Genomic DNA, 12,241 nt, shown 5'->3' on the forward strand with positions numbered 1-12,241 from the left:
TATATATATATATATTTATTTATATATATATATATATGACATATACTTATATATGTAATCATATATTTATTATATGTTATATTTATATTATATAGGTATATATTTTTATTATATATATATTTGTATATATAATATATAAGTATATATTATATATGTAATATATATATATATATATTTTTTTTTTTAAGAAAAAGGATTGGAGATCTTACCATTCAACATATACAAGTTTACATTATTCGTAGTTTTTTAGTATGAGGCTTCCTTTGCATCTGCTTTACTTGTTCCTAAGTCTAGAGCCTGTATAATTCATTTTCTCTAGGAAAAGTAAGCCTTCCTTTTCCTGATCAAGTGGTGGATACATGACCACTTCCTGTGTGGGGTGGGTAGGAGGTGGGAGGATACTGGTCACAGTTCAGTTACAGAGAAAAGAGCTCATTAGTAGCTAATTTAAGAAGGAAGGAATTTACATGAAGTTATTAAATGTCCTAGAGAACCTTTAGGAGGACTAAAGGACCAACTATAGGATAGGCTTTTTTAAAAAACAATTTTTTTTAATGTTTTTATTATTTTTGAGAGACAGAGTATAAGCGGTGGAGGGGCAGAAAGAGAGGGGGACACAGAATCCAAAGTAGACTCAGGCTCTGAGCTGTCAGCACAGAGCCCCTTGCAGTACTCAAACTCATGAACAGTGAAGTCATGACTTGAGTAGAAGTCAGAAGCTTAATTGACTGAGCCACCCAGGTGCCCCAGAATAAGCTTTTAGGAATGAGTCTCAAAGTCCTATCAGAGAAGTCAGCTGTTAAGTGAGTTCCTTTCCCCACTTTGATCAAGAAATTGCTTTTCATGGGGCACCTGGCTGGTTCGGTCAGTGGAGCATGTGACTCTTGATCTCAGGGTTGTGAGTTTGAGCTCCATATTAAAAGTAAAGCTTACTTTAAAAAAAAAAAAAAAGAAGAAAGAAAGAAAAAGAAATTGCTTCTGATTGAACAAGGAAAATGCCTTGACAGCTATGAGCTTCAGAACCCTACCACTTCTGTTGTAATATCATAGGTAAAATGCCCACTTTCATTACTCTTTTAATTTATTTCTGAATTTAAATGTTGTATAATTAATTTAAATCACATTCAGAACCCTATATGCAAGTGTTTCTAGGAAATGTAGTTCTAACTCACCCTCTGCAGGATGGAGAAACATAGTACGAGGTTGGAAAGATGTTACTTAAGTAAATCCATAATACTTGCCTCAGGGAGTGTAATTGCTCCCTAAGACTTTAAGTTAATCCTCTTCAGGCATCTTATCTCTGCTTTATGAGTACCTGAATCCTTTAATTTGTTCTCTTTTCCAGTGCTTTGTGGCCAAATTACTTTGTTACCTGACTTTTACATCTTAGTAGTACTTTAACTTCTTAGCCCTGCTATTAGTTATCAGTTCCCTATATGCCTTTCATTTCCATTCTTTTGTTGAAATCTCTTGTTTACCTTCTTTATACTCGTTTTTTTTTTTTTCCTTGTGGGTTTGACCTTTAATTCTTTTACTGTCATTTTGATAGATTTTTAGGGAGAAGGGAGAAATAAACATATATATTCAATCCACTGTGTTTAACCACAAGTTTTACTTTCATCCTCTGGTCATTTTGACTCCCTATCCAGTCATTTATATATTCACCCTTTCATCTTAATTATTCTGTTCATGTTACTGATTTCTGCATTATATAAGCACACTTTTAAAATCAATCAAAGCTACTTAGGCCTATCAGTGTCAGTTTTCTCTCCATAATATTTTCTATCGGAGTTAACCCCTTAAAACTTAAAAACTAGGGACATTTGTACTTTGGATTTCTTTCATATTGGGAGACTAGAGTCAATATCAAAGACCAACTCTGTAGTAGCAAATTTCTGAAATGTTATTAATAGTATAAAGCAGAAAAATTCAAAAGTAATGATTTTTGGTCCTCCATTTTAGAAGTTTGGGAAGTTGATGAACAACAGATCAAGAAGCAACAGGAAGCACTTGTGAGGAAAGTCACATCCATCTCCAAGAAAACTCTGATTAAGGAAAATGTCATTGAATGTAAAAAAGTTACAAAAATATTTCCTTTGAACTCAGATATTATTACTTCAAGACCAAACATCTATGAATGTGACTCATTTGATAAAGATTTGGAACATAATTTAGACTTACTTAGTTATGATAAGGACTGTATAAGAGAGGAAAATTATGAATATAATAAATACAGGAAGCCATTTTACCCTTGCTCATCCCATGTTCTAACCCCCTTTAAGTGTAATCAGTGTGGACAAGACTTCAGTCATAGATTTGACCTCATCAGACATGAGAGAATTCATGCTGGAGAGAAACCCTACGAGTGTAAGGAATGTGGAAAAGCCTTCAGCAGGAAGGAAAATCTTATTACACATCAAAAAATTCATACTGGGGAGAAACCATATAAATGTAATGAATGTGGAAAAGCTTTCATTCAGATGTCAAACCTTATTAGACACCAGAGAATTCATACAGGGGAGAAACCTTATGCATGTAAGGATTGTTGGAAAGCCTTCAGTCAGAAATCAAATCTCATTGAACACGAGAGAATTCATACTGGAGAAAAGCCCTATGAATGTAAAGAATGCGGAAAATCCTTCAGCCAGAAGCAAAATCTTATTGAACACGAGAAAATTCATACTGGGGAGAAACCTTATGCATGTAATGAATGTGGTAGAGCCTTTTCTCGAATGTCATCTGTTACTCTACACATGAGAAGTCACACAGGGGAAAAACCCTATAAATGTAATAAATGTGGAAAAGCCTTCTCTCAATGTTCAGTGTTTATTATACATATGAGAAGTCATACAGGTGAGAAACCCTATGTATGTAGTGAATGTGGGAAAGCATTCTCTCAAAGTTCATCCCTTACTGTACATATGAGAAATCATACAGCTGAGAAACCCTATGAATGTAACGAGTGTGGAAAAGCCTTCAGCAGGAAAGAAAATCTCATTACACATCAGAAAATTCACACTGGAGAGAAACCGTATGAATGTAATGAATGTGGGAAAGCTTTTATTCAGATGTCAAACCTCATTAGACACCAGAGAATTCATACTGGTGAGAAACCTTATGCATGTGCAGTATGTGGGAAAGCCTTTAGTCAGAAATCAAATCTCACTGAACATGAGAAAATTCATACTGGAGAAAAACCTTATCATTGTAATCAATGTGGAAAAGCTTTCAGTCAGAGACAAAATCTCCTCGAACATGAAAAAATTCACACTGGAGAGAAACCATTTAAATGTAATGAATGTGGTAAAGCCTTCTCTCGAATCTCGTCCCTTACTCTTCATGTGAGAAGTCATACAGGAGAGAAACCTTATGAATGTAATAAATGTGGAAAAGCCTTCTCTCAATGCTCATTACTTATTATACATATGAGAAGTCATACTGGTGAGAAACCCTTTGAATGTAATGAATGTGGGAAAGCATTCTCTCAAAGAGCATCCCTTTCTATACATAAGAGAGGTCATACAGGTGAGAAACGCCGAGTGTACTAAATGAGGGAAGGTCTTTTCTTAAATTCAACTCATGCTTTACTTAACTTTTGAAATACATTGGTGTAAACTCAAAACAACCAAGATCTTTATGGAAAAGTTATAAAACTTTATTGGAGGGCATAAGACTTGAATAAATAGAAATACCATGTATAGAGATGGAAAAAATATAAAAATGTCAGTGCTCCAAAATGAATCTATTGACCTAATGTAGTACCAAACATCTAACAAGAATTTTCTAGGATCTTTACAAAATGATTCTAAAATTCATGTGAAATGGAAGTCCCTGGATTGCTGAGATGATTTTGAATAAGAACAGCAAGGACCCATCTTCTACCATATATTACACAAAAGTTATGGTCATTAAATAGTGTGTGGTATCAGAGCATGAATACATAAGCAGATTTTACAGAATAGAATGCCTAGGAATAAGTCAATGAATATATGCAAACCTGGTGTATATTATACATAACAATGACATCATGAATCAATAGAGAAATGACAGCCAATAAAATTTGTTGGAGTATTTGGTTCTCCATATTGGGGAAAATAAAACTACATGCAATCTTACAATATATAAAGAAAACAGAATTCCAAAGGATTTGAGCACTGGAATGTGAAAAGCCAAACTGAAATTCTTGGGAGGAAATACAGAATGTTGTCTATGGTTTTGAGGCAGCGAATCATTTTTTTTAAAAGGCAAAAGGACCCTGCAGTTCCATTTCTGTATATTCATCATAAACAAATATGCGTAAATATATATATATACATATATATATGTGTGTGTGTGTGTGTATATATATATATATATATATATATATATATATATATATACACTAAATTATGGATGAGGTAATGGATGAATAAAATGTGATATAGTCAAATAATGGAATAGTATACAGCAGTTAAAAGCAATAGACTAGATCTGTATTTTGTAACATGGATAGTTATGTAAAACAATGTTGAGTGGAAAAAAAATCAAAATCCTCAAATGAAACATTGTGTAATGACATTCATATAAATTGGAATTAAATCATAAAGAACAGAACTATGTTTTTATTATTATTGAAATATGTATGTATGTAAAATGGACTAGAAGGGTACATACCAAATTATTAGTATTTTCTCTGGCAGGGTATTGATCAAAGGGGACTTTTAGCTTTATTTGTAATTTTTATGCCTTAATAAAGATCGAGAGCATATAAATCTTAAAAATTAATGATTCGCAGTGGCAATATGGATGGCTTGTCTTAATGGTGTTTTTGTAGTTATTTCTCAGACCTTATGGCTTAGGGGAAGCCTGTGCCCATAGAAAAAAATGTTAGGATGGATCCATATGCCCTATCAGACACTGAGCTATTTTATCAAAAATATTTCCAGAAAATTAGTAATTGGAAGTGATAGTCCTATTTACTATACAATATGAAATTAGCATACTTTATCAATCTTATGTTTTTTTTTACATTTTAACATTTCTAAAATTGTGATTCATTTTTTTTACCAATTATGTTTTAGATTTAATTATTTATTAAAATTTTGAAAATCAGATGGGAGTATGATAAATCAAGTATGATTTTATTTACTATTTTAGGGCACTATGGTCTCCTAATGATTCCTTCTCTCAGTATATCTTGCATTATTTGGCAACAGGTTTGTTGGATTCATAGCTAACTAATTAGTAATATATTTAGAGTCAGTATGGAGAAAATAACATTTTCCTGAGAATTGACTCTGTGACCAGTTTTCTTGCCCTGTAGGTTTCCATAAAACCAGGACAAACATTAATATCATAGGTAATCATTACAACATTTTGAAATGAGAAAGCCTTTTATTTTCTTGAGATGGCCATAAACAATTATGTAACATTGCTTCACTCTTAACCTACAGATTATTTTATTCCTTTCATAACCCTTGATTTATATGACCTATCTTATTTTGGTTGGAAATGGTAGCGGTCTAGACCCTGAACAGTAAAAACATAGTTCCTATAAAAGGATTTCATTCTCTATAATCTATAATAATATATGAACCACCCCTTAAGGTAAATGTTTTGTTATGCCATCTCACAATATAACTAATATACAGAAAATCATTGGTGCCTTTTTAAATTTTTTTTTTTCAACGTTTATTTATTTTTGGGACAGAGAGAGACAGCATGAACAGGGGAGGGTCAGAGAGAGAGAGGGAGACACAGAATCCGAAACAGGTTCCAGGCTCTGAGCCATCAGCCCAGAGCCTGACGCGGGGCTCGAACTCACAGACCGTGAGATCGTGACCTGGCTGAAGTCCGACGCTTAACCGACTGCGCCACCCAGGCACCCTGCATTTGGTGCCTTTTTAAAAGGGAGTTTAGAATAGGAGCTATTAAAAGTGAACTTTAGCATTGAATGCTTGAATATTAACTATATTTGTTCGAGGGTGATTTCACAAAAGAAAACCTCAAACTAAAGTAGTGATATACAAACATGACCGTATCACTTTTGGCTTTTATTAGCTACTTTTATTTTTTTTTTTTAATTTTTTTTTTCAACGTTTATTTATTTTTGGGACAGAGAGAGACAGAGCATGAACGGGGGAGGGGCAGAGAGAGAGGGAGACACAGAATCGGAAACAGGCTCCAGGCTCTGAGCCATCAGCCCAGAGCCTGACGCAGGGCTCGAACTCACGGACCCCGAGATCGTGACCTGGCTGAAGTCGGACGCTTAACCGACTGCGCCACCCAGGCGCCCCCATTAGCTACTTTTAAAGATTGACACTGACTTACATTTGTAAATTGCAGGGACCAATTTTCATGAAAACAACAATTTACCAAAATTTAAGTATCTAAAGGAGTATTGTCATTTCAGAGTCTCTTCTTCATTCCTTTTTTTTTCTTTTTTTCTTTTTTTAAGTGTTTATTTTTGAGAGACGGAGCACAAACAGAGGAGGGGCAGAGAGAGAGGGAGACACAGAATCTGAAGCAGCTCCAGGCTCTGAGCTGTCAGCACAGAGGCGGGGCTTGAACACACAAACCATGAGATCATGACCTGAGCTGAAGTTAAACGTTTAACTGACTGAGCCACCCAGGCACTCCCATAGTCTCTTCTTTAGTAGGTTTTATGCTAAGTCCAGTTTTGCCAGCATACCTAATTTTTGTAGACTTGTTTTTTAAAAAATAGTTTTCAAAGTTCATGTGTTATCTACATAACAAAACCTGTGTTTGATGAGTATGTGCAGAAATTGGAACCCTTGTGCATTTTTGACAGGAATGTAAAATGGTATAGCTGCTGAGGAAAACAGTTTAGCAGTTCCTCAAAAAATTACCATATGATTCTGCATTTCTCTACCTAAGTATATATTCAGAAGAATTGAAAGCAGGGGTTCAAACTGAGCCTTGTACACTAGTGTTCATAGTGGCATATTCAGAATAGCCAAAAAATGGAATGTCCAGCAATAGATGAACAGATAAACAAAATGTGGGATATACAAAAAGTGGAATATTATGCAGCCATGCAAAAGAAATCTGGATACATACTACGACATAACTGAACCTTGGAAAAGTATGATTCCCATGTACGTAAGGTAACTAGAATAGGTAAATTCATACAGAAAGTATGATAGAGATTACTGGAATAAAGGAGGAAGAAATGGAGAATTATTGTTTAATGGGTACATTGGTTCTGTTTCAGATGAGAAAATTCTGGAAATAATGATGATTATAAAACACTATGAATATACTTAATGCCACTTAATTGTACAGGTAAAATTGTTAAAATGTTAAGTTTTGTGTTATTAATGTTTTAACACATATGCACATGCACAAGTTTAGAAATACCCAATTTTTTAATGCCAACATCTGAACTATTTTAGAGTCATTCTCTATTGATAACTTTTTCTCTTGATTCTTTCTTACCTTTCCTATATTTTTGCTTATCTACTAATTTTGATTGTATACTGAACCTTGTGAATATGTTGTAGAGATTATGAATTTTGTTATAATTTTCTGGAGAATGTTGTCTTTGTCCTAAAAACAGCTACATTGGCTGGATTTAAAATCCAGCAATAGCTGAACTATCTGCTTCATTCTTTACATCTTCTAGCTATTGATTTCTATAGGCTCTTTGGAGTTTACATAAATTTGTGAAGTTCAGGCATCAGCGAAAGATTTGGACAGAATTTATAAGTAGATGTTGAATCTCCTCTCTGTAGCTCCTCCTTTCTGGAATTTAACTTTATTTTTAAAGAGTTTTTAAAACAGCCTGAAACTTCATCCTCCAACTTCTCAGGACAATAATACTGTGGCTCTCTATTTGAGTTTAGCTACCCCATACCACAGAGGCTGGAAAGTTCCATTACATGAAAACCTGTATAAAAATTAATGTCTCACAGTATACTTTTCTTTTTTTCAAAGGTCAACTTCCCTTCAATTTTTTTGCCTGTTTTTAGTTGTTCCCCAATGCTTTCACATTGTGTGTGTGCGTGTGTGTGTATAAAATATATATAGTCCAGAGTTGATTATCTTTTTTTTTGCAATCCATGAAACATTTTATTTTGAATTAATATTTATGTATTTATTTTTAATTTTATCTTCAAGTTGGCTAACATACAGTGTACTCTTAGCTTCAGGAGTTGATTCCAGGGATTCATCACTTAACATATAACACCCAGTGCTCATCCCAACAAGTGCCCTCCTTAATGTCCATCACCCATTTTCCCCACCCTCCCACCCCAAACCCCCATCAACTCTCAGTTTGTTCTCCCTATTTATGGTTTTCCTCTCTGTTTTTATCTTAGTTTTCCTACCCTTCCCCTATGATCATCTGTTAAGTTTCTGAAATTCCACATATGAGTGAAATCATATATCTTTTTCTGACTTATTTCGCTTAGCATAATACCCTCCAGTTCATCCACATTGTTGCAAATGGCAAGATTTCATTCTTTTTCATCACCGAGTACTATTCTCTTGTGTATATATATATATACCACATCTTTTTACCCCAGTCATCAGTTGATGGTCATTTGGGCTCTTTCCATAATTTGGCTATTGTTGATAGCGCTGCTATAAACATTGGGGTGCATGTGCCCCTTCAAATCAGCACTCCTGTATCCTTTGGATAAATTCCTAGTAGTGCAATTGCTGGGTCATAGAGTGATTCTATTTTTAATTTTTTGAGGAACCTCCATATTGTTTTCCAGAGTGGCTGCACCAGTTATGCATTCCCACCAACAGTACAAAAAGTTTCCCCTTTCTTCACATGCTCACCAACATCTGTTGTTTCCTGAGTCGTTAATTTTAGCAGTTTTTAACTGCTAATTTTAACTCTGACCAGTGTGAAGTGGTATCTCAGTGTGGTTTTGATTTGTATTTCTCTAAAGATGAGTGATGTTGAGTATCTTTTCCTGTGTCTGTTTGCCATTTGGATGTGTTCTTTGGAAAAGTGTCTATTCATGTCTTCTGCCCATTTCTTCACTGGATTATTTGTTTTTAAGGTGTTGAGTTTGGTAAATTCTTTATATATTTTTGATACTAACCCTTTATCCAATATGTCATTTGCAAATATCTTCTCCCATTTTGTCAGTTGCCTTTTAGTTGTGTTGATTGTTTCCTTTGCTGGGCAGAAGCTTTTGATTTTTTTTTTTTTTAATTTTTGATGCTTATTTTTTGGGAGACAGAGTGTGAGCAGTGGAGGGGCAGAGAGAGAGGGAAACACAGAATCTGAAGCAGACTCCAGGCTCCGAACTGTCAGCATAGACCCCGATGTGGGGCTCGAACTCATGAACCGTGAGTTCATGGCCTGAGCTAAAGTTGGACGCTTAACCAACTGAGCTGCCCAGGCACCCCTGAAACTTTTGACCTTGATGAGATCCCAATACTTAATTTTTGCTTTTATTTCTCCTGCCATTGGAGCCATGTCAAGTAAGAAGTTGCTGCAGCCGAAGTCAAAGAGGTTGGTACCTGTTTTCTCCTATAGGATTTTGATGGTTTCCTGTCTCACATTTAGGTCTTTCATCCATTTTGAATTTATTTTTGTGTATGGTGTAAAAAAAAGTGGTCAAGTTTCATTCTTCTGCATGTTGCTGTCCAGTTCTCCGAGCACCATTTGCTAAAGAGACTGTCTTTTTTCCATTGGATACTCTTTCCTGCTTTGTTGAAGATTAGTTGGCCATAAATTTGTGGGTCCATTTCTGGGTTCTCTATTCTATTTCATTGATCTTTGCGTCTGTTTTTGTGCCAACACCATACTGTCTTGATGATTACAGCTTTGTTAATACAGGCTAAAGTCCAGAATTGTGATGCCTCCAGCTTTGGTTTTCTTTTTCAACATTACTTTGGTTATTTGGGGTCTTTCGTGGTTCCATACAAATTTTAGGATTGTTTGTACTAGCTCTGTGAAGAATGCTGGTGCCATTTTTATTGGGATTGCATTGAATGTGTAGATTGCTTTGGGTAGCATTGACATTTTAACAATATTTGTTCTTCTAGTCCATGAGCATTTTCCATTTCTTTGTGACTTCTTCCATTTCTTTCATAAGCTTTCTATAGTTTTTAGCATACAGATCTTTTACTAAAGTTTATTATCTTTTATGGATTAATCTGAAATAAGGCCATTTGTCACTACAAAAAGTGGAAATAGAAGATGACATTTGAGTAGAGAACTGAAGGAGGTGAGGGAATAAGTCATGGGGAAATTTGGATAAAGAACACTTAACTATAGAGAACAGAATCTTTAAAGACCCTTCAGTGAGAGCATGCCTGATATATTCAAGTATTGATAAGGAGTAGGACTTTGGTTAGAGTAAATTAAGAAGAGAGTAGTAATTGATAAAATTTAGAAAGAGATTGAGAGCCAGATTAAGTAGTGCCTTAAAGATGAGTCTAAAGGGGCGCCTGGGTGGCGCAGTCGGTTAAGCGTCCGACTTCAGCCAGGTCACGATCTGCAGTCCGTGAGTTTGAGCCCCGCGTCAGGCTCTGGGCTGATGGCTCAGAGCCTGGAGCCTGTTTCCGATTCTGTGTCTCCCTCTCTCTCTGCCCCTCCCCCGTTCATGCTCTGTCTCTCTCTGTCCCAAAAATAAATAAACGTTGAAAAAAAAAATTTTTTTTTTAAATGTTCAGTCTATTTTCGGACTTTCTATTCTGTCCTATTATCTACTTACTTATCTTTGCACCAAACTACAGATTTGTTTACTGTGACTTTATATTATTTATTTATTTTCTTATTAAAAAAATTTTTTTTAATGTTTGAGAGAGACAGAGAGAGACAGAGTGAGTAGGGGAGGGGCAGAGAGAGAGAGACGTAGAGTCTGAAGCAAGCACCAGACTCTAGGCTGTCAGTACAGGGCCTGATGCAGAGCTTGAACTTCAGGAAACTGTGAGATCATGACCTGAGCCGAAGTTGGACACTTAACTGACTGAGCAACCCAGACTTCCCCAACTGTGACTTTAACACAAGTCTTGATATCTGGAAATGTAAATCCTTCAGCTTCTTCACATTTCCTTAGTGATACAGATCCTTTGCATTTCTGCATATATTTTGGAATTGGCCTGACATTTTCCACAAAAAATTGTGCTGAAATTTTTGGGGGGATTACATTTAATTTATTTATTAATTTACATGAAAATTGAACAATCTTAGAATCTTAGAATCTTAATCTTAGAATCCATGAATATGGTAAATCTTAGAATCCATGAATATGGTAAATCTAGGCCACCATTCATTCCAGTACACTTGGAGACAACAGGCCAGTGAGGAAAGAAGGAACAGTTTAATCGGGAGCTTGAAAATTTGTTTTTTTTATTTGGCAAAAAGATGAGATCTAACCTTCAACAATACTCAAAGATAAAGCCATATAGATGAAGGATTTTAATGTTAAAACTTAAAACACTGGTAAAAAAATATATATATAGTTGAATACCTTTTAGACATTGAGGTAAGAAAATATTTCTTAAAATAAAACACACAAATTGTTGATTAAAAATGAAACAATTTATATATTTGGCCATTGTAAGTGTTCAGTCACCATCAAATGAGATTTTAAAACAAAAAAAAGTTATAAATTAGGAAAAGACATATGCCATACACATAACTAATAAAGAATTGATATCAAGAATATATATACTTTGGGGGATCCTGGGTGGCTCAGTCAGTTGGGTGTCCGACTTTGGCTCAGGTCATGATCTCATGGTTTGTGACTTCAGGCCCTGCATCTGGCTCTGTGCTGATGGCGTGGAGCCTGGAGCCTGCTTCGGATTCTGTATTTCCTTCTCTCTCTGCCCCTTCCCCATTTGCACTCTCCTTCTCTCTCAAAAAATAAACATTAAAAATTAAAAAAAGAATATATATATTTCAAACATTTCTAAAATCAGTAAGAAAAGCAAGGAGCCACTGAGTGGCTCAGTCAGTTGAGCATCTGACTCTTGATTTTGGCTGAGGTCATGATGTCATGGTTCATGGGATCAAGTCCCTCGTCGGACTCTGTACTGATAACACAGAGCCTGCTTGGGGTTTTCTCTTTCCCTCTCTCTCTGCCCCTTCCCCACTCACATGCACTCTCTTTCAAAATAAATACATAAACTTTAAAAAATATATAAATAAAAATAAAATCAGTAAGAAAAGTAAAACAACCCAATAGGAATATTGACAGGAAACATAAACAAGCATTTCAAAAAAGAAAGTATGAGATCAATAAATATATGAAGAGAGATTCAATGTAATTAA

At 35.1% G+C, this 12,241-nt stretch overlaps 1 protein-coding gene across 21 annotated transcripts in view; it reads left to right on the plus strand.

The window, feature by feature from the left end:
* ZNF568 (zinc finger protein 568) overlaps positions 1 to 12,241 on the plus strand; it is a 79,445-nt gene that overhangs the window by 34,662 nt on the left and 32,542 nt on the right. For 20 of the 21 annotated variants that reach the window (XM_045440966.1, XM_045440969.1, XM_045440975.1 and 17 more), the window contains one exon: positions 1,963 to 4,296. In XM_045440966.1, the coding sequence (XP_045296922.1) occupies positions 1,963 to 3,548 (1,586 nt within the window). In that variant the 3' untranslated portion in view covers positions 3,549 to 4,296. Of the gene's footprint in view, positions 1 to 1,962; positions 4,297 to 12,241 lie in introns of those variants that run through there. The other variant, XM_045440984.1, reaches the window with a different exon arrangement.

The sequence above is a fragment of the Leopardus geoffroyi genome, chromosome E2, assembly GCF_018350155.1.
Source record: "Leopardus geoffroyi isolate Oge1 chromosome E2, O.geoffroyi_Oge1_pat1.0, whole genome shotgun sequence".
Classification (NCBI taxonomy): domain Eukaryota; kingdom Metazoa; phylum Chordata; class Mammalia; order Carnivora; family Felidae; genus Leopardus; species Leopardus geoffroyi.